The sequence below is a fragment of the Anas platyrhynchos genome, chromosome 7, assembly GCF_047663525.1.
Source record: "Anas platyrhynchos isolate ZD024472 breed Pekin duck chromosome 7, IASCAAS_PekinDuck_T2T, whole genome shotgun sequence".
Taxonomy (NCBI): domain Eukaryota; kingdom Metazoa; phylum Chordata; class Aves; order Anseriformes; family Anatidae; genus Anas; species Anas platyrhynchos.
The window spans coordinates 22,529,423-22,553,154 of NC_092593.1; the positions used below are offsets into that span (position 1 = coordinate 22,529,423).

General features: G+C 37.3%; 1 protein-coding gene across 4 annotated transcripts in view; it reads right to left on the reverse strand.

The window, feature by feature from the left end:
• Window positions 1–23,732, reverse strand: part of GPR155 (G protein-coupled receptor 155) — a 34,812-nt gene that overhangs the window by 3,756 nt on the left and 7,324 nt on the right. For all 4 annotated transcript variants that reach the window (XM_072040961.1, XM_005019700.5, XM_038182149.2 and 1 more), the window contains exons 2-15: window positions 18,270–18,776; window positions 14,692–15,091; window positions 13,255–13,420; window positions 11,929–12,084; window positions 10,800–10,883; window positions 9,377–9,497; window positions 8,077–8,161; window positions 7,905–7,995; window positions 6,531–6,780; window positions 5,788–5,889; window positions 3,847–3,980; window positions 2,511–2,606; window positions 1,449–1,513; window positions 415–552 (exon numbers count right to left, since the gene is read on the reverse strand). In XM_072040961.1, coding sequence (XP_071897062.1) covers window positions 415–552; window positions 1,449–1,513; window positions 2,511–2,606; window positions 3,847–3,980; window positions 5,788–5,889; window positions 6,531–6,780; window positions 7,905–7,995; window positions 8,077–8,161; window positions 9,377–9,497; window positions 10,800–10,883; window positions 11,929–12,084; window positions 13,255–13,420; window positions 14,692–15,091; window positions 18,270–18,776 — 2,395 coding nt within the window. The remainder of the gene's footprint in view (window positions 1–414; window positions 553–1,448; window positions 1,514–2,510; window positions 2,607–3,846; window positions 3,981–5,787; window positions 5,890–6,530; window positions 6,781–7,904; window positions 7,996–8,076; window positions 8,162–9,376; window positions 9,498–10,799; window positions 10,884–11,928; window positions 12,085–13,254; window positions 13,421–14,691; window positions 15,092–18,269; window positions 18,777–23,732) is intronic.

Consider the following 23,732-nt stretch of genomic DNA (forward strand, 5'->3'; position numbering starts at 1 on the left):
CCAACTCCTTCTTAATCACAAAACAAAACAAATGAAGCATCTCAAGTTTGATGAAAATTCATGGACATACATGCTATTACAGGAATCGTCATATGCACTTCTTCAGAAAGATTTTGTCTCCTAAACTCCTAGTAAATGGAAGAACCGGGGCCAAGTCTTCATGCTATGTTACAAAACTCATGATACTATAAATACTAAATGGGATAACATGGTAATTTGTACCTCTATTTTTCAGCTTTAGACTGGAAATATTTTTCTAAACGTTACTGCTAAGATCTTAATCCTCACCTCAAAGTTTCCATAAATATTCCAGAACAGACATCACCCGCAGAACAGCTATACTGCATTTCATTATTTCCAGAACGTGAGATATGACCTTTCATAACAGCTATATGTGCAGGTTGAAAACCTTACCTTCTGCCTTTGACAATGGTTTTGACACAGTGATCTCTATGATAGCGAACAAACTGTTGACAGGTCATCCTGATTTCCTCGGGTAGAGTGGGATCTGTATGCTCTGCTGCTTCTCTGCCTCCCAAGAGAAATTCAAGTCTGCGGGGGGGAATGGGAGGGGGGGAAGGACCGAAAAAACAAACATCAAACGAAGGCACTTTTAAGGAAACTGCAAAGATGAAAGGTCTTCTAATTTCCAACCTAAACCCCCCTCCTGGCACAACTGGAGGCAGTTCCCTCTAGTCCTATTGCTGGTTACCTGTGAGAAGAGACCGATCTCCAGCTTGCCACAACTCCCTTTCAGGTAGTTGTAGAGAGCAATAAGGTCTCCCCTGAGCCTCCTCTTCTCCAGACTAAACAACCTCAGTTCCCTCAGCTGCTCCTCATAGGACTTGTGTTCCAGGCCCTCCACCTGCTATATATGCTCCCTTGGAGCATATGCTCATATGCTTGTTGAACACTGGGAGGTTTTATGCTGGTAGAAGGACAGACAGAGAGTAGTTGGGAGCCAGCTGTAGCTGCTGGATTCACACTGCAGCCAGACAGCTGTAAAATAAACATTGCTTTGTACTCCTCTACAGTGAGGTACCAATGAAAGTCCCCATTCACACAAAGAATCTGTATGAGCTAACAGGACTTTAAAACAGTGATGATAGAATCTGGTTCAATATTCACATTGAAGTTATTTATCAGTTGAAATTATTTCTGAAGATCCATCACCTCAGTGACCCAAACACCTGCTTCACCATCATTAGACAAGGATTTTGTCTACAGGGAGACTGTGAGATTTTTGTCTGTGCGAGTGTCATAAGGGCAGCAGTAAAATCTTATGTATGGTGAACTGCAATTAACTCTCCACAACAGGAATGAAAAGAAATTTGAAAAATAAAACAAATAGGAAATCGAATGCTATGGCACTAAACACTCACAGCCCCTTAAAAATGATTAGTGTTAATAATTAAGTTTATAGGCATAAATGTAAATTTTCTACTTACCTTCGCTTGAATGGTAGAATGATTAAATGCTTATCTAAGCCAAAAATACCAAAGGAAATGAAGCCCTAGAGGAAAAAAAAAAAAAAAAAAAAAAAAAAAAAAGGAAGAAGATTAAGCAAAAATGTTTGGTTTCTAAATAACTGAAAGAAAATGTTAAAAACTCATTGCCAAAACACAAGTGAAAGGTATCTCTCTTCCACAGATGCTATTTAAAATTCATTTTGTTTCTGCTTTGATTTTTCATTTGGTCCTTAAAAGGACAGATTAATATATAACAGTCTGTCAAAAAAACAGTTCAGTAAACCTAATGCTGTGACATGCCATCTGATAAACAAAATGTCAGTATCCTTACATAGCCAGTTATTTAAATCTGACTTTCCTTGACATTAGCAAAGAAATGATTTAACTGATGACAATTTAAATGCTAGAATGCTCTCCCGTTAATTCATTTTTCTATACTGCTTTTGTTTAAAAGCTAGTATATCATTACTTAATACTGCACTTGCTTCTCAGAGGCACACCTGTTCACTGATCTATCAAACAACACTCTGGTAAGTGTATTAATATTGCCTTGCTTTCACCTTCATAGGTAACAATGCTAACTTGTGTCAGTTTGCATGTGAAATAGACTATGTTCAGCTGGCACATTTATACATCTAATGGACAGGCATTAGTTAATGAAACTGAAGAGATAATTACTTAAAGCCTTATAGGTAAAGTATCCACATATCTATCTTGCATGTATTCAGTTTTACTGGTGCAATTCTATAGAAGCTGGTGAAACCTTCTGGTACGAATAAGGCTGAAATCCTCCTCAGTCTCCATGGGCATTTGGCACTGTGGTGCCATTTGTACCTTTGAAAGTGAGCACGCGCATGAAACAATTTCATTATGATAAGAAAGCTATCCAAGGAAATGGAAAAGGTCTGAAAAAAAAAAGGCTAAATAAAATAAAGAACTGCTGTCTTCAGCATTATTTGAGGACTTCATCTTACAGTGCACATAATAGAATGAATTGCAATGCCTGTCAAAGTAACTTTCAGAATTAACATTGATAACTACCTGACCAAAATTAAACACAGCACAAAAGAACTGCAATTCAACGTATAGCCTTCCAGGCTCTTGGTTGAACAGCCACCATAAACAACTGGAAAGATTCTGTTAAGAGAACAAAAAACAATCAAACAATAAAACCACCAAGCTCGTTAAAAATAAATAAATTAAGAAGTACTTTCTAAGTCTTCACATGGTAATAAGATTCTTACACAACATTCACTACCTTTATTCAACAAATAATTCAGATAAAAAGTAAGAGGGAATAAACCCCTTAGAACATCATTTTAGTTAGGCTTATTAGATGAAAAAAAGAGCTCGTATGTTTTTAAAGAAAATAATGGAAAACATACCAGTGTAGAGGTCCTGCCTCTTCACACATTTACATAAGGAACTTGGTTTAAGCATACTTAAGTACGCAAGCCAACACAGACAATATTAGCCCAGACAGGTTTGCAATATTTGTCTTTAGGCCTGTTTAGCCGAGTCCAGTACTTTCTAAATATTTTCTACATAGTTAACATTGTGTTAAGCTGAAGCACATACCACTTCAGCTATTTTAGATGCCTGATAAAAGGAAAAAACAACAACAAAAAACCACCAAAGTTAACCCCTTTGGGTGTAAAGGTTAATGAATTAGTATTATTTCATAGTATGTAAGTATTCATTCAGATACAACTAAAATAGAGGCTAAAATTTGGGAATTTGGGACACCTCTTTTACATAGAAGATGTAAAATATATTGCAATAGAGTATTTCTCTCTCAAACTTCCTGTATCAAAACCTTTTTTCCCCCCATTTAATAGGCATTACCAACTCGGTTACCTTATCCCCAAATCACTAAAAGCAACAGAACAGCACTCTTCCATTTCAAATAATGCCTTACATTATCTTCGTTACTAAAAACACCTCAAAGAAGTACATTTTCCAAATTCTAGCAAAATCAAATGGAAAAATTTTTGTACAGTCTCCTTCAGAATTTGTTTTATAGTCTTAATATCTAGGAAAAAAGACTAGCTCTTAAGCAAAATAGGAAGAGGGGTAGTGGTGAAGAATTAATTACCTAATAATATGATACCATTTTTTTTTCCTTTGTACCTTTAGGGTTCTCCAGTGAGGCTTGCTTACTAACACCATTAGCTTCAACTTGCCTTTAATTTATTGTGTGGCATGGAAAAATTAATCTTATCATATATTCCTTAAAACAAGACACTGAAATAAAGCCTCCTTATTAAATATATATAACCACAAAAAAAAGGAATTGGAAGATTTTCTACTGGACTGTCTACATGGCTTTCCTAAAAATCATTCTACTTCAAACAACAGGGAGATAAAAAGTATTTACAGCAAACAAGCCAACAACAAGAAGTAAACACAGCAGCACATGTCTGGCCAACTGTTTGTCTCCAGTCTGTAGAAGCTGTTCTTCCTGAGCCAGTACACAGGTTCGAGCACTGCAATGACTCACACACTGATCAGCTGAAAAACAAACCATAATTTTCATTAGGCTTCTAACTTATAAAGTATCTCTAAATCCAGTAGAAGACGTACTAATGTAACTTACTACGTTAAATTGTGTTGTAAGTATATGTATTGAAGTCCTGCACACAAAGTTAATATTAGTCTTGACAACAACCAGTTCAGACATCTATTCCCAAATGGAACAGTTTACATGTGTTCCTAAAATTAAGAAACTTTTTGCAACAGATCTCTTCCTTCTAAGCTTTAATGCAAATATAAACTATGGTTAAAATTTAGAAATTACTGCTAGAGATAATAAAAAAACAACACAATTTCTCAGAACAGTTTTGAAACCTAGAATTAATTTATGGAATAAGTATTTTAGGTATACCATCAGCTGTGATACTGTTACTCTGTATCTCAGTGTCACTGTATCTTGAGATAGCTACAGAGTTCTCAGGAATTCTGAGCAGCATCCTCTAGATGGCAGTGAAAAACCTCCTGGCAAGGACATAACTAAGAATTTGGGCCAGATAACCTGCCATAGTTCATTCAATGGGATAGCAGAAGGATTAGTAATTATTGCAGAAAGTTACACAAGTGTATCCATTACGATTTGCTTTTAGTGATTTACAGTTTTGAAGTGCTCACTCAGTAGGCAGAAGAAAATCCCACTCAATTATAAGATATGATTTCTTACCCTTCAGGATAAGAAAATTATACTTGCTTTCCATATCACTGGAAGACATTCTTATGGTGCTTGTCTGAATTACATCACAGAATAATAGCTGGCAATATTTAGAAAGCTACATATTATGAAAGGAGATAAAGCCAACTATGTTTCAGCATGAAATATTTAGATTTTTTGAAGGTTATGCAGCATGCAAAAAAAACCAAACAAAAAAAAAAAACCCATACGGATAAGAACTCTCTTGTTAAGGATGGAAAAAAAATAAGGAAAAAAAAAAAGGAAAGGTTGCCCTGCAGACAACTTTCATTGTTGAAAGTGATGTATGATGAGAACAGGCTGAGCATGCAATTTTCCAGCAGGTGCTGAACATACAACTTTGATTCACTTTTCTATTTCAGTGATTCCTAAGGCCCCCTTCATCAATTTTCTCCACATCTCTCCCCTAGACATGGATAATGCAGCAGCATGGACATTTGATCTAGTCTGTAGTATTTGCTTCTCTAAATCTCAGGTTTCTTATTGAAAACCTGAGCATGATTATAATAAATAATTTAATGTACGTTTCTGGGGGGGGGAATGAGATGTGAATATGAGTATGTAGAAAGCACGCTTAAATCAAAAACTGCTAAAATTGAGGCAAAGTAGGACTGAAGTAGCACAGAAGTTTAAAAACAACAACACATCAAAAACTAAACTATCACCCTCCCCCCCCAAAAAAATAAAAACCAACCAAACGCATACAAAACTGTTCATCTTGAACAATGAAAGATTCCCAATGAATATCAAAAAGAATAGAACAAACATCACAACAAACATACTAACACTTGAATTTAATATGAAATATAAGTTAACTAGGTAGAGATGAGAGAACTGCAGTTCTTAACAACAGTTGAGAGAACAGATAGTTTCACTGTGAGTGCAACACACGCAAATGTTGTGGAAGTGTATCAATCACAGAATGGTTTGGATTGGAAGGGACCTTAAAGGTCATATATTTCCAACCCCCCTGCCACGGGCTGGGACACCTCTCACTAGACCAGGTTGCTCAAAGCCCCATTCCTGGGGCATTCACAACTTCTCTGGGCAACCTGTTCCAGTTCATAATAGTAAAACAAGGATACACTACTGGTTTACCTGTTTCAATGGAAGGAACCTTCCTTTCAACAGCATTTGGCACTGCTTTACTCTCGTTAGCACAGGGTAATTCCCCATTTGTTGTCTGACAAGAACAGCAACCTATGAAGTAACAGGATAGTTTCTTTCACCACCATATTTTTTTTCCTAGTATAACAATGTATACACTATGCAACTCACAAATAACCTGAAAGGGGAAAGTGGGCAATTCTTCCAATTTGCTAAGAGGGTATGCGTGTTACACTACAAATCTATAGAAATATTTAGCACAGCACTATCACCATGGAAGCAACACAAGTATTTTAGCTAGAAGGGAAACATAAGGGAAGTGACTAAGAAAACTAAACATGAACAAGGAGTAGCAATGCTGTAGGCATATAATTTATTTTCAAAGAGACAGTTTAAAGGGCTAATGTCCTGAGACAGCCACTGGACTGCATTTATCACATGCTTATCAAGACAACATTACTTACAAAAAAACAAAAAACAAAAACACACACACCTTTTTTTTTTTTTTTTTCCCTCCTGTCCACTTCCCCCCACCTCTACACTGATAATAATCAAACCTTTCTCAGAAATATAAACCAGAGTCCTTGGAAAGCTATATCTAGATCTTCTTCCACCCTAATCTGAAGTTAACAACAATCCTTCCCAGGTCAGAATTAAATCTGGAACAGTATTTTATTTATTTATCTTTGTATGCCAAGCCATTTATTCATTTATTACAGATCTTGTTTCTGTACCTCTTTCTGGAGATGGCTGTGCAGAAGATGCCACAGAAGGTTGAGCAGAAGACCCTGCAGAAGGTTGAGGCACAGTGGCTGAAACTTGATTCCCCGCATTTCCTTCCACCTCAACCTCCTCTGCTTGGCTACGAGGTGAGTATGGGTTCAGTACCTCATAGTTTGACTCTTGTCTATTTCTGTTCATGCACATAAGTGAGATGCCTGACATCAATATACTGATGAACAAAATCACTGCTGTGGTAATTATCTGTTAAGAGAGAAATGAAAATACACCTACATACAAAATAAAGGAAAATAGTTGCAAATATAACTCTACAGCTTCCTAAATATATTAAGAAAGGCATCTGAAAAGGTACAGTTTTCTATATTTACTGCTCTTACATCTTCTAGCATTAAAGGAATATTCAGTACATGAAACTAATTTTCCTCTCATGAATAACCCAGCTGCTCCTCCTGCTCTCCCCCTTTCTTTTTTTCCTCCTCTCTTGTTTTTAATGGGGACTCCTATTTCTCATGCAATCCAAACATGTCCTCTCATCATTATCTTCTTTCTCCTCAGGGTCATTAGTGTTTCATTTTAAGTTCTGTTTGGGTACCTTTTAATTCCAAACAGGAATGTACTCTTGTCACCCTCCAGCACAACTCTAATTTCCATGCTTTCTCCAGTGGGGACCATCCCATTAATTAACTTTTCCTTCTAATCATCTGCCACCAATACCCAGAGTCCACTGTGAAGCTACTTTGCTACTTGTGAAAACACCACATGAATAATCTTGAGCAACTCATAGCCTCCCTATCCATAGGGAAGGCAGAGGGAAAACAAGACAACTATCTACCCTAATGCACTTCATATCATCTGGTGAAGGTGAACTATTAATTGGTAAAAACAGTAGTTTAGGCTCAAGAACTTTCATCTACTGATTGTGCAGAGAATTCTTGCATAGTGCAAGCAGTTGCTGCTACACGTGTAATACAGATCCAATCTACTACAGGCTAAAAAACATTAATTAACTATTGGATGGTGACAATTTTAGATAATTATGAAGCTGGACTACAAATTAGTCACCAGGAAAAGGACTTTGCAATTCATTAACTGTCACTCCTATGTCTTTTCTTTTGGAAGATTACTCCCTTTTTCTTAGTCATAGCTGCCTAAACTTGAAGGTCATTGCTCAAACAAGTTGTTCTACTGTTTCATTACAGAAATACATTTTTATACTGATCTGCAAGCATTCTATAGTGATATTGTTATGGCACCCTGCACTTCGACTGAAAGCTACTTATATAAGAAGCAAGCAGAGAATGCAATTTCTCAATAATGTATTGGATATGTCAGAAATCAGGAGAGATTAGGACAGAACATATTCATACCTGCTGTTTTCCATAGAAAAAGGCAGAGTCAATGCTAGTGCTGTTATGTTCACCAACTATTAACAAGATTCCCACCAGAAGTGTTGGGATTCTGAAAGAGCAAAATGCAAACAAAGTAATGTATTTAGCATGCTCCCACTAATCTTACAGGGAAACATCTGTACTAACTTACCCCCATCCAGCTATGATAATAAACCCAATGGGAATCTTTACTGTTTCTCTCTTCCTCAACAGAAACAAAGAGAAAGATAGAAAACCTACAAAGAACAAAAGAAACGCCTTGTTTATTCTTAAAAAGGGAACTGAAAATTACAGAAACTAGACACTCTAAGATGTGACCTGTTCAGTAACCAAAACGTTTCTCTCAGAACTTCAAATATTCCAAAATTGTATTTTTTCTAGTTGCGTTTTGAGGAAGTAAAATAGAAATACCTACCATCTTTTAAAAAAGCCACGAGTAACAAAACTTGAAGAAATTCTGCCACACTTTTTATTGTTTCCAGGTAAAAATGCTTAGAAAGCATTTTTTTGCAGGTACTTAAAAGGTGCCATAAGAATATTTAAGACACAGTACTTACTTATAATACAATGCTTAACTAATTTATTAAGGTTAAAGCAGATTAGTCCTTTATAAAGTCACTGATAAATTTCACCAAAAAGTTTCTTATGTTTTCACGTAAATAGCTATATATGGGAATATCTTCTGGGACTGTCTATTCTATTTAGAACTCAGAAGCTCAGCAATACTCTCCTTGTTGAAGTAAAACTAGTATTTATGTTAGGCTATACTAATCATTAGCTACCTATCTCAGCTAAACGTAAACAGAACTTACTCCATGAAAACACCACAGGTATTAAACCTTTAAACTTCTGGACTCATGAATGGTACACAAAGTCTCTTAAACATCTGAAGTCTGTTTTAATCACACCTGTATGGTTCTCCAAGTTCCCTGATGCATCTTTCTACTCTGCCTACTTCAAATAATCCCTTCATTAATTATCTACACATGCAGAACACACATTGTTTTTAGGAATTGCAATTGACAGCGGAAAGAAATGTTAAAGTCCCTTCTTTTGTTGTTTTTTTGTTTTTTTTTTTTTTTTCTTCAAGCATAAGGTTTTTACAATCTCCTTAATGCTGAATAATTTAAAATCTTAAACTCTGCATTACTTAAAAATTGACAGTAAGCTTTTGACCAGTTGAAGGGCAACCCATCACCATTCACTCTATTTGTAATTGCTTCTGCCTTGAGACCTGGGATGATTTTTTTGTGTTACCCTCTCCCCTTTCCCACCTCAATCCAGCAAGTCTGCTGCCCTGCATTGCTAGAGCTTCAACCTGGCACAGCTTACAAGTAATTTGTAGAATTACACACAAGTGAAAGGAATAATTACTCTGAAGAATATAATCAAATTATTTCAGTACATCAATCTTTTATTACATTACCTAGTTCTGCCTAGAAAAATCGTACCTGTCCACAGGTAGGTGCTATAAAGTGAGCTGTAGAGAAATATAAATACTAGGATCTGCAATGTGATGTCTTTCTCTTTAACAATGAAATTCCATATCACCATTCCAATGCAAGCAATAAACTGAAAAGAAAGGGAAGATGCCGTTATTTGGATTTCAAAAGCAGGATGACAGAAGAAAATTGAACACAGTGTAGTATAACTACAATAAGCTTCCAGACTCCACCCCCAGATCAACTGCAGTGTCATTTTATGAATTAGATGGTTATCATAGCAGTAAAGTAATGCAGCAGTAAGCTCAGTATTACAGTTATGTCAACGTCTAGGGTAAACCTCCTTCTTTCTCTCTTATTTATTATTTTTGACAGCAATTATATATCTCAATAAGCTGGGAGTAAGACAAGTTAGGAAAAAAATAACAATCTTTATATATCTTTTAATAACAAAAACTTTGCATCTTAACTAAGTACAAATCATTTATCTTAAATGATTCAGAAATTAAGCTAAAAACAACAGATATTTGTTCAGCCAAGAATTATACAAGTTTTCATCATCATATGAGAGTTAGTACTGAAAGAATCTCAAAAAATAGGCCAAAAAAATAACATGGAAATAGTAATACAAGGGTTCAAGCTATTTTTAAATTAAAGCTAACTTCATGCTGTTATAGACAAGAAGCATCTGCAACTCTCATGCACTACTTTCTTTCCCAAACGTGACTACAATGTAACCTGTTTACTTTTTTTTTTAAAAAAACTACAGAACACCAGACAACATCTACTGCACTGATGTATTACACTCACTGAATTTAATAGTTGTACAGTTGGCTTCAAGGAAAAAAAGAACACGTATTCTATAGTTTTCTCTCAGCTTAAATAACAAATAAAATTATGCCAAGTCAGAGCTATTAGACTTTGCCATTCCCTAGCCACCAGCCATGTATTCCCACACCCCTTCCCCGTGTCTGACAGGTCCCACTGGCACCTGTCTTATCCCTCTGTGAGTCACTTCAGGGAGCTACACCAGCATTTGGATTAGTTTCCTATTTAACTCATTGAATCAGATCACCACAGAGTCAGACGCACACTGCTGCTGATCATGGCATTGCAAATTGGCATAAACTGACTTGGAAGTGCACTCAATGCTATTTGGCAGTAACTTACAAAGCTAAAAATATACTGCAGAAGCCATTTGCCATTCTGATTGCTTACAGCTCTGTTTGAGATGCTGCTCTTTGAGAGCTGTACTACCAGCACAAAGGGTCATTCTGTCATTTTCTTCAAGGGTGTGTTCTAAGTCACAGAAATTATTCAAACAAATCATGAATTAAATTCCTCTGCTCACCTTACAAAGATATCATGGTAGAAGCCAAATTTGCAAAAATGTTAAAAACAAGATGTAAAATAAAATCTTCCTACTACTGACCTGAGCAACCAGTAGATTTGTTGTAATCATATGAGGAAGCTGTTTGTATTTCTTACTCAGAAGAACAACAATGAGAGACCAAATCTGGAACAGACAAGATAAAGTTGAATTTAAGACTAACACAAAACAAACAAACATGCAAGATGAACATTGTGGCAAACTACAGTGAAATTATACATACAACAAATTTTCTTGACAAGTTTCTCAGCAACATGACTAACATGGTCAGCTCCATACCATCTGCTGCCAATCCCTGTGCCTCAGAAAACAGGGCCAGAAAAATCAATGCATTGATGCCTCTCAATCAAGACTGTGAAATATTTCCAGGAAGAACCAAGGGTTTGCCTGCAGTGTGAAGAAGCCTGGATGTTCCCCAGGACATAAATGACCTTAGAACAGCCTGGCAATGTGGAATTTAAGAGTCTCTTCACCCTGTCCCTTCTGAATCTCCCAGCATGACTTGTGACGGCAAGAGACAATATATTGCTTCTCTTGAGGCACAGTTTTATGATATGACTGCTTCAGTGAGATACCAGCTTAAGGAACTTTCAGCTCTCTCCAATATGGAAACTTTTAAATAAAAGTAAGAAAACCTAAGCACATATCTATAACACTTGTGAAGCCAAAATACAATTCACATTGAGCTTCTGAGATATCAACACCCTTTAAAAGGGCTAGACACCTAGAACTGCTAGGAATTCTGGATCCAATAGGCATTGGATAAGGTTAAATTAAATATTGTGATTAAACTGTGATTTGATGTAATTATTCCCCATGAGGTAAACAAGTACTGTTATTTCCACCCCACTCCATCATTTAAAAAAGGAACTAAAGATGAGCAGCTTGATAGCTTGTCCACACATGCACCATACATATCAGGTGGACAGATCCCAAACTTTCAAGCCCTGCAGCAGTGCTGTAATTCACTTACCCATTTTTTCCCGCACTGTGCAGCTTTCCAGCTGAACCATTACTAAATTAAGAAGATTGTGTTTTTAAACTTAATTCCTCCCTCATCCTTCTGAGGACAAAATGTCAGTCTCAACTGATCATGATTTGATTTGCTGCTTATGTACTAAAGCTACCCTGACATTACAGTGTTTTTGTAGTTGACTTTACCAACACCTACCAGAGAAACGAGGCTGACAATACTGATGTCAAAGCTAACATTTTGGAGTGCAGATGCCAGTGGGTTGGGATCCATAGATGGAATGGTCAACAGCCATGCAGAAACATACATGATAGGTGCAGACACAAACGTGCTTATCACCATGCCTGAGGTAATCTGCAAAAGGAATCAAACAGAACATGAACAGTTAAGCAGATCAAGTTAAATAGCCTGTTTTTATGAATACACCAATAGCAATATTGTACCTCTGGCTTAAACATAGAGCTTTAAACAAACCATTGAGTTGTTTCTGTGACAAATTAATTAGAATTTAAACCAGGAAGTATCCATTTTATACATACAGTTAAAAAGAATCTTTCAACAAGTTTTTGAAGTAGTAGGAATACTTGACTTCCCCACTGTGAATTCTTACAGAGCTTTTTCATAGGTGTCAAGGATAGTAATGTCTCCAACCTAGTGGTGGATTCACAATGACACAATACACTTTTGGATGTAAAGATTCACACTGTAAATAAATATGCAAACATGTAGTTATGTAAACACTAATATGTATGAATTAATGAGAAGTATCAATATATATTTAAATTTAAATAATTTCTATCTTAGCTTTGCATTGTTTTTCCACTTATTAGAATTTGCAGTGATGGAAGTACAAGTTTCTACTCATGCTTCAGATTTTTCTTTTAAACAAATATCCTGAGTTTGTTGGGCACAAAATTCTATCTTGTAATGCTGGACTTCCAGTGTCTTCAAGTTTGGGGAGAGGATGGGAGGCTGGAAGTGTGTGTGTTGGGGGGAGCTGGGGAACTTAATGTTTAAATCTTAAATTGAAAAGGTTAATAATACCTTCTACTTAAAATGCATTTCTACCACAAGATTTAACTGAAGGACAACACAGGAGAATCAGTTAAAGCACAAGCTCTTCAAGCTCTTCCACAAGTTTTCAGCATGAACCTAACACTGTTCTCACTGAAATCAGTAACAATATTCCAGTTTTTCCTACAAAAACAGTAGAACAAAGATAAGGTATTTGAAAAATAAAACAAAATAAATATAAAGAACTTGTATCTTTGAAGTTATCCTAGTTCTTCCTACTATTTTCATAAATAGGAAAAGTATGAGGACAAATTTCAGACTCTGTGCCATCAAGAAACTTGAGATACCGGGAAAGAGTGCATTGGTTAACTATTAAATTTGCAATACAGTTCAAACTTGAAATCTGGGGAGTCTACAGAAAAGTAATTTCAGCTAGCCTGTTTATTATAAGTATTTCATCAACAAAAATAAGCCCATATGACAAGTTTGGGAAGAAAAAAGACTACATACAATTCCCACTTCCATATTAAATTGAGCTGCAAATATTGCGACACCAGGTGCTGCTGGAAAAACTCCATAAAGAAATGCATAGTTTGATAAACTGGTGTGGTTGACTACGCTGTCACTCTTGTCCAGGAGTTCTACCATTTCTCTACAAAGAAATGGCATCAGAAGTCTGAAAAGAGAGGGAGGGAAAAAAAACAGAATAGAAGTAATTCAAGACAGAGCAATAGAGTCTATTCAGAAAAGACTGAATAGAACCACAACATTTACAGGCTGCTTCAAAATTTTGAATCACAAGTTAAATTAAAAAAAATACACAAAAATGTTTAAAAAGACACTAATGTCTGAGATCCAAACACATTTTCTGACTATGCAGAAACATTCTTTGTATAACCTCAGATTTGAAAAGGTAGAATATATAAACAAAACTATTTTCAACTGTAAAAGCTGCTATAACCAGTAAGCAACTTTGAATATTAGAGCACCTTTATGTAAACTGTCTGACACGGAACAAGGACGCAAGCTGAAAGCTTTGCCCAGTAATTAAAAAAACAAACGCACAAACATTGATGCTTCTCTGATTGCCTTTAGCAATATCCCTGATGTCACACTGACTCGCTATGTAAGTCTTGCACAGGCTTCCATAAGTCCACCAGTAAAGCAGGGTGGTGCACAATCACTTATTTTTCCCATCTTCTTACAGAATTTATCATTGAGCTGGTTTACAAACTAGGTCTTTAAGCTTGCTAGTTAGTTGTACTGATACTCTAATAGGTTTTCAAATTTTCTATTCTAAGCATAATCACCAAATAAGATTTTGGTTATGCTGATTGTAGCTCTGTAGCAAATACTTGGCTCACCAGTACCTGAGATATAGTTAAGGGAAAATAATGACAGCATAAGTTCTAAATAAAAATTGTAATTTTTTATGTTCAAAAGTCAGTTTATCAGTGTAGAATAATAACTTCTAAGCTCTACCCAAAACAGCAGTCTGAAAGATTTATAGACACAGCAAACAAAAAAAACCAACTAATTTAGAGATTTGTTTAATCCAAAGAAGATGCAAAAACTAATCAAGTAGTGCTTAAACTTAGTCTTCTTTAACTACTCAAGCTAGTGAATTTTAACTTAAGAAAGTAATTCCTCAAACACACAATTCATGACAGATGGCCTGAGGGCAGTCCAGGAAGCTATAGCACCCTTGAAATTATTTTCTCTGCAGAGCCTGACAACAGGCATGTGGTCTGCAAAGTTTCTTTTGAAAATTAGAAGTTGTGTACTCTTAGAGAGTTTGGGAAGTACTCATACAAAATACAGGAAGTTAAAGACACTATCGCTACAATGATTTTGAGAGAAAAGCCATATGGGCTGTATATTCAGAGTTTAAAACACCTAGAAAAACTTTATAGAACAAAATTATAAAAGTACATAAATTGAACTTACAGTTTAGCTGTGATGAGAAGGATCAGTGCAACAAACATACCCTTTGTCAGTTTTTTTGTTTGTCCCACCATGGTTAGTCCAAGGTAAAATAGTGCAGAGCCAGAAAATGAACTGCCCAGTCCGTCAAGGAAATTTTCAAGGTATTCGGGAATTTTCTGGCCGAGAATAAAGTTTGAGATGATTCCTATGAAGACCATGAATACAATTGGGTTCTGCAGAACTCGAAGGAGTGCTAGGCCCACTATTTTGAACTTGCTGTGGGCCACAGTGCGATTATCCCTCCACTTCTGGATTTCACAAAAGATAAACCCCAGAGGGTTTAGCATCATAAGAGATATTGGAGCCACTAGGTAAATGTACTGGAGATACTCTGGGTAAGTGGTTTGATATAAAGCTTCAACTAGAAGACAGAAAATGAAAAGTGATGAGTGATAACTTTTCAGAACAAAAATACATTCATATTGAAATTGTTTTTTGATCCCTGAAAATTAGAGAAAATTAGTTTGTTATCCTTCAGAGGCATCAGTATTCACAACCGATACAAGGTGACACACTAGGTCCGATCACCATTAGGCCACAGTCATGTAATGAAGACATTAAAGTCCTGACATTAACTTAACCAATACTACTTAATGATGTAACACTTACAGGAGAAAAAACAAACAAACAAAAAAAAACAACATAAGCAATTCCATGCACCTTTTGATTAATACCAAATGCTGAACGTTGATTTTTTTTTTCTTTTCTAAATTGCTTTTTCTCCCTAGAAACATATGAGAATTGTGGAGCACTACATATGCATTCGCAGGACACAATATTTTTGAACATTTCAACATCTCCACCAAATTTTGATCTGTAGCAATGATGCAAAATACAAAATCTAGTTGCTTATGTTCACTTTTAGATCAGTCTTTTCTATGAACAAGATTCTTCCAAATATCTGCTACTACTTTTAAGGTTCACAAAGTAGTAACTGCATAAAGGCAAAGTGATTCTTGGAAGTATTAAAGCAGGAGTTGTGAATATAAGGCAGATTTTAAAAATAATAGTTCTGCTCTTATACTTCTGAGAGTATATGAAGCTGTTCTGTCAGAGCTGCATCATCTCTCCCAGTAATACAAACCAACCAGGCGAAGCTTTCTATCATAGCAATTCAATTTACCTTGGTAAATTACCTTGCTAGCAAACCTCCTTACCAGCATCACCTTGCAACATAGAACTGTTGTAACAGTGATTAGAGAAAAACAGGCCAGCGAGCTTTGAAAATATAACCTGTATTTTAATTTCCCTATACAGGTAGTTATTTTCATATGTGCAAATCTTTGCTCAATGGCAAAAATTAGCATACTGGTTACTGCAGAAAAGAAGTATCACATTGGATGAAAACTCCAGACATTATTTTTTAAATAAACTGCCTTTTAAAATATTGTAATATAAAGAATTGTCAATACTAACTTTTTTGCTTACAAATTTCAACTGAACCTTTTAAAGGCAGCATTAAAAAATATATTTCCATTAGAAGATCAAGTTTTGCTCAAACCACCACCTATTACCACAAGTAAAAAGAACTAAGCAAGGCACTCTGTGTTATCCAGCCCTGCAAACACTCCAGAGAAGCCACTAACATGAACAGCTTGCACACAACACAGCATGAATCAAAAACTGGTAAAAGTCTGGGGGTTGGAGAAGAGAAGTGAAAGGGCAAGAAAGGAAATAAACAGCTCTAAGAAACAAAGCCTACAGTTTCTGTTGTGGTAGGTATGCCATTAAACCCTTTATAAACTAGATGTTGTGAATTTGGCTAGACTGTGTATAGAGGAAACATGAATCGTATCTTATATGTTGTGGATATTTGGAGAAAAATGTAATCCAACAAGAAAGTCATTCAACATAGAAGGAATGTTTTGAGTAGAAAGATGCAAGGCAAACATATTCAGAGAACCTTAAAAGAGAAGAAAAAGAAATCCTAACTGGCATTTTAATCCAGCACCAAGAAACAAAGAGGTAATTCTCACAGCCGTATTTGTGATATACTTCCGATTTCCCTCAAGAGGAATAACTCTCAGGAGACGTAACTGAGGGAAATGGTATATTCATCTAGGGAAGAAAAAGTTTGCAATTGCATTTGTCTATATTTTATATACATCCAGCAAATCTGAAGAGAATAAAGATCCAAGATTCTCTGGAGCATGCTGGCCTGGAATAGGGTGAATAAAACTGCCAGCTCCTCAAGTTATCTAAAATATGGAGCTACTTGTCGCTACATGTAATCTGGAGTTGAATGCTTAAGCTTTTCTTTTGTAACTGTATTTTCAATTCTGTAAGCAATTATCTTGCTCTTTCATTTGCTAGAACAAACTTAATTTTATTTTTTTTTTTTTGTTCTTAACATTATCTGGACGGTAACAGTGATCTCAAGAGAATTTGAGAGGCACAAGTACCTTCTCCTCAAGGAACAGCAAACAAATACAACTGAATCCAACCATCCTCTCCAAATGCTACCCACTCAAGGTGTATTTTGAAACTCTCTGATACTTGCACTGTTCTTTCTGCACTGGCCATACAGGTCAGCCTGGGGAGAGGCAGCACTGAAAGCTGCGCTGGAACAAAGAATCTCCCAAAGTAAAAAGTACAACTCCAGATCCCTTGTTAAATATCATAGTACATATAACTAAAAAATATATCAACATATGCTTAAGGAAATCTATAAAAAGGGGAAATAAATAAATACCCAAAGGGAAGAAAATAATAGTCTTGCAGATTGGGATAAAAATCAAGTTTAGTAACTGATATTGTCTGGAATTAGAAATATAGGCTTACAAGAACAAGAAGACACAGCTATGCAAATTGTACTCTGAATGCCTTCTCTTGTTTTTTCCTTTATTGTTTTTTGTTTAACTCCACTGGAGGGGTGGTTAATTGCACATACTGAGAAAGGCATCACAGCCACATAAAATTCCAATTTGAGATAACACAAATGCAGATTACCACAATAATCTTCCTTTTAAAAGACTTCCTTCTTCCAAAACTATCCTAAGGCACATTTACTGGTTGTGACAGAACAAAGATTAAGGGATGGAACATGACTGGCTACGTAGATTAACACAAAAATTAGCTTGTTCTAAGTTTTTTTCTAGAGTCTAAGCATGTTAAAAGTGCGTCTTACACACACCTTAACCAGTAGGCATCAACATTATGGCTAAATGTTTTCTTTGAGGTAGACCAAGAGTTAATGACAAATTCGCACAAAGTCCCCCTATAACTATTTCAGAGGCCACAGATACAGGCTCCATTTATTTTTTTTTTTATTGATAAAGATCACAGTCCTATACAACAGAAGATAGATTGTTTAAAATTGTTTCATTCATACCATCCAACAGTTTGCTTTTCTTTTCCTCTCTTACTGAAAAGCATGCCGTCTGAGGATTTTTTAAAAATTAGTTTCCTCAAGAAATGTAACAAGAAATTGTTAAGGCAGCTCATAACTTCAGTCAATTTCAAATAATGCAAAAGAAAAGCAAAAGCATCTAGAGCACTGAAAAATAATTTTGAAGAGGAAAGCATAAGGAACTACTTACCTATTGGGTATCCCAGTGCAAAGTCATTGCTTTGTGTAGCAAAAATAGGAAACAAACCTGCTTTGCTAAATCGATTCTCAGGACTGGCTACCAACAAGGTTAAAACGCAGACTAAGAAAAACACAGCAGCTTTGGCAACTAAGATACTGTACAGGAAAGACCAATTCACATTAGAAAAGTTAAGTACCACCATGTTTTTGAACAGTAGTGCTGGGAGTGCAAAACGTGAGACAAAGTTTCCCAATCCTTTGGCCTGAGTTGACGTGATAATGTTGGCTCTTCCAGCTATGTAGCCACAAAGAATTATTCCAAAACATTCTAACAGGGCTGGGAAAAGCCTGCTTATTGACATAGAAGGAGGACCGCTGGTGGTATTGAGTCCAACTTGTCCAGGCAAAGCAATAGACATATTAGCTGAAGATGAGAGGTTCTCAGCACTGAAGTCTGAATAGCTATCCATTTCCTCTGACCACCTCTTCCAAAAAAAGGAGCATGCAGTGATCTCATCTGCAAAACAAACAAAAATATTCATTAACTTCTGAAACCGTGCTTGTAAACGTTTATCGTATCTGGCTTGCTGACAGAAGAGTTTATTTTTAATGCACTTGTAAGTATAAACGGTGAGAAGAGTAATAAGTAGGTATTGAGAAACAAATCTGAGAAAGTGAAAAACTGAAATACCATTCTGTACTCACACATTCTTCTCTCAAGTTCACACATCCCAACAAGATAAGTGGTAGAGGCTAAATACTGAAACAGTAATTGTAGCTTGGGAATCCAAAAAGGAAAAAAAAAATAAAAGGATCTAAACATCATTGAGGATAAATTATTGCCCTTTAGCCCCTTCCAGTCAGAAAACAGTAATTGTTAAATTCTCAGAGTATATTCCTTATTTTCCTGGACTACCACTACCTCTCAATTGGGAAAGCGTAAGACTCTGTAAACACTCATTACCATCTTACAATCCTACTTACCTCCTCAACTCACTATCAATTCCCAGGTACGGTCCTCACATTCTCTTTGCTTTCAACTATCAAATTGTTAATTTTCTTATCTAACTCCCTTTGTTTGCCCCATGACATCTTATCTCAGGTCCTTCCTATGCCATGTCTTACTTGGTTCTTTTTCCTCTGCAATAAAAGTACACTTTAAACTTCCAACATTGAAGTCCTACCCTTGCTCTCCCTTCAGCTACTGCTATTTCATCTTTGCTTCCATATGCACAGCTTCAAGCATGGTCAGGAACCCTCCTTTACCTCCACCTTTACATCCTGTTTAACCCAAATTCTGTCCCTGAAACATCTCTTACCAAAACCCTCAGAGGCCAAAAGTCTTCTTAACCTTTCAGTATTGGTGTTCCAACCTCATCCTTTGTGAGCACCATACATCATAACCACCTTCTTCTTGATCTTGCCCTTCCTTTATCTTTTGTAATTAGAGCTCCTCCTAATTCTCCTCCCATCTCTACTTGATCCTATGGCATTTACATGGGAGGATCCCTCAAAATTTCTGTGGGTGCTGATAAGGCTCCTTCCTTGTTCCTCTTTTGTCTCCCTGCACCCCCTGCCTCTGTACTTTCATAAGCCCTTATTCAGTTATAAACAGATGACTCAGATCTCTTGCTCTCTAATCTAGATCCATCTTCTTTTGTTAAAACTACCATTTCAGCCTGTCTCCAGGATTTCTTTTGTGAATGTCCTGCTGTCAATTAGAGTCCAATGAGCCTGAAACAGTTTTCCTACGTTCCCAAAGGGATGCTCCCTCAGTTACTGTGGGCTATCTATTTTGTTAGAGGTGACGGAGAACAGTTAGAAAACCCTCTGCTTCAGGGCACATGCAGACTTACTGGACTCACATTGATATATAATGCTGTCACATGGAAAATTTTTAGTCCATCAGTAGCAGTTCTTCCTTTGTACACATCCTTGTACAGACATCCAAACAAAGCCACAACAACAAACCCCCCCAAACAACAACTTGTTTCCATGTTCCTTCCCATTCTAAACTGCATGCCCTCACTCCATCGTGGAACAACAAGAGCTCTTTTCCCACTGATCAGCCAAGAACATGACATTGTATTTCAATAGATTTTGTGCTTTTTCTGCATGCAGATGCTGATGTTTAAAAGCAGGTCATCAAAAGACTGAGTAAAACTGCCTGTTTCCTTATTTCTACCCAATATTAGAATCCCTTTTGGTTTTGATACCCATAAAGGAACAGCATTTACTGCTCCAACAGCACGCCACCTGCAAGAGTGACTTCTGCCCTGCTATGTTTGCCAGCTGAGTGTCTGGATGTTGTGAGAGGTGGGTCTGCTCAGAGCTTGTTTGGAAGCCGATATACTGGGAAATCAGTATCACCTTCTGTCTGAAATGTAGCACAGACTAGGCCTAAAACAGAGCCAGTCCTTTCAGAAGGCAGCGAGCCTGTCCAATGCCATGCTGCCTTCTGCTACAACTGCGTCCTAGTGGTAGTTCAAGTGAGTTTTAAAATCTTATTTCCAGATTTTTTTTCCAGCTTAAAAGACATTAATATTCCAAACTTGGTTTAGGCTGGCTTGCCAACTTTAATTTTTCAAGGTAGCTTTCCAAAACCTTGGCAGTTACACATCTTATACACTTTACACCCACAGTACTGCTGGGGACCACTGGCATCACATCCCTCACGTACTTCTGTACATGAAACCTGGTCACTTCTCTTCAACAGTTCTGTCAGGCTGAACATACACCGTTACTGAAGATTTACTGCACTAACTGCTCTGAGCAAGAACACTCTCTGAGAGTCTTTCTTCATCAGCATACAGGATTTGGGATAATTTCAGGAACATGGACACTGCAGCCCACGTATTACCTCAAATTAACAGGGCTGGTCATAAGACCAAGATTATTCACTTATTTGCTTCCATACACCCAATTCCAAGTTCCATTTTAGCACGCTGTCTGTGCACGTCAGGCTACAGCAATGCCTTCAAACTATGACTGGCACAGAAACCTAACTTTCATCTTTTCTCAGCCACAAGAAGTCAGTACTTGAGCATGAGACCATGGGATCATAGAATGAGTCACAGAATGGCTCGGGTTGGAAGCGACCTCAAGGATCACCCAGTTCCAACCCCCTGCCATGGGCAGGGACACCACCCACTAGATCAGGTTGTCCAGAGCCCCATCTCCAGCATAAAACTACCTCTCATCTCCCAGGCTGTGATGTCCAGAGCAGTTAGATGGACGCAAGGAGTTGTCGAATTTACTCCAAGCCTCCACACTAATGTAATTGGGCTTGCATCAATGGAAGACACACCCTATTGATGAGAACCTTGTCACCTACTCTGGAAAGTGGTTATACATCACCTCCTAACACTCCGGACAGCCAGTTCACAGATTTCTTACCATTCCTGTTCTTCCTTGTAACAGACAGAGGAGGAATAGCCCTTATAAGAACTGCATGCTTGGCAAGGAAGAGAAATTTGACCAGGACTGTAGCTTCTCCACCCCTGCACACAAGTGTTTGGCAAGGTGCTCCCTACCTTCAAGAAAAGCATACAGAAAACAAGTCATCTTATCACACTCCAATGTTGCACCTTGCTTCCTGCAACTTTGACCTCCCCCAGTTTCCCAGTATCATGTGCTAACGAAGTACACTTCCCAGTTAGCAAGGGATTCTCATGGACACAGTGGTCGATGGTCTAACGCCACACATCAACGCTAACCCTACATATTAATTTTTGACGTGACTAAATCCTAGAGTACTCTGGAAAGCAAGTCCAGATAGCTTCTCCCATTTTGTAGAGACAAAAAATAAGGCCAAGGCAGACCGATTTATCATAAATCAAACATATCAGCGGCAAAGCTGAGATTCCCAGTTCCCAAAGCAGGGCTTTGTACAGCAGTGTGGTTAGATCTGTGCACATCAATGGCTGGTTTAAGAGCCTCCCCAGCCTCCTTGTATCCTGTCCTCAAAGAGCAGAGAGCACGTAACAGCAAGGTAAATAAGCAAATAAATCAAGTCAGAGCAAAGGTGAGATCTTGTATGCCCTATTTCACCCCCTGGCATCCTGCATACACATATTCACATGTAGCATAAGTACAAGTCATGAGTCAGAGAGTTTATGCCCAAAGCTTTTAATGAAAAACACCACAATGCTGTTGTAATTCATCTGGACCGAGCAGCTGCATCATCCGAATCTGTCAAGTAGCCTGGCTACCTCTTCCTCCAAGGAAAATAACTCTCATTCCAAGCAGGGCTTACTTTCAATGTTGTTTAGATGTTGTATTACAGTAACATACATATATAAAAATAAAAGATACATTCACCTAGATTTATTTAGACCCCAAGCTCAGAGAATTATCTCCTATAGAGCAATGGCAAAACTTGCAAGAAATAAAGCAGACAACAAACCCTTTCTCCTACTAGGAAAATCTAAGGAAGCAGTTGGGATTTGCAAAACATCCAAAAAAGAATCAAGCTTTGTTTTGTCAAATACAGATTTCCAATGCTGAATTCCTGAAAGCCAGCCACATTCTACATTAGCTGCAAGGTAAAAAGCATTTTTTGGTGCAGCCCTACAACAAATAAAAGCTTGCAGGACTGCATGGAGATAAGACTCTGCAACGCAACATGTTCAACCTGCCCCCTACTCTGCTTAGGCATTTTTTTTAGCAATAACAAACTTTTTATATATGTATATAACCTTTTTATATAATAACAAGGCTTTTTAAAAAAGAAAAAAAAAAAAGCAACATTTAATCTGTACCAGAAGTATATTCTCCTGCCTGTACTTATTTTCCCAAATTCTTACTCACAAAAGCCATAGTCTACATGCAGTTATGTACAGTGAAAGACTTTTGCAGCCAGAACTTCTTCCTCTCTTTCTCTCCTGAAAAGACGTTTGAGCTATGCAAGCTTTTTGCTTGCGCAGGCCAGGCGCTCACAGACAAGTCTACCAAGGCAAATGCTTTTAAGCCAAGATCACGCCAGAATTGGTTAAACACCCTCTGTTCCCTCTGTACTGAAATTATCTCTCCTTGTAAAAATCAGTGCAAAATATGGAATTGGTCCCACGTTATAATTCAGGACTCACTCAAATGAATACACAGCAGGCTGACTCTCGTTGTAGCAGTCAGCAGCACGTGCTAAATCCCCTATCTTCCTCACAAGATCAAAACTAACACGGATATACACCCACACATCCTACAACCATCTTTTGTAGAGCACCACAAGCACTTCTGCAGCCTTCCTTCAGGCTATCTTCACCTCAAACTTTGTTCCAAGGGCCCCTGTAAAGTCAGGCAGGCATGATTTCTGGTGAACCACATGAGTTTCAAAGACAGAAACTGCGCCACGGTAAAGCTGTTACTGGCACTCCTCAGAGGGCTTTCAGCATGAATCACCTCTTCAGCTCCAGAGATGCGCACATCCCAGAACATTCATGCTTACCACAGACTGTCTATTGCAGAGCCACAGGTA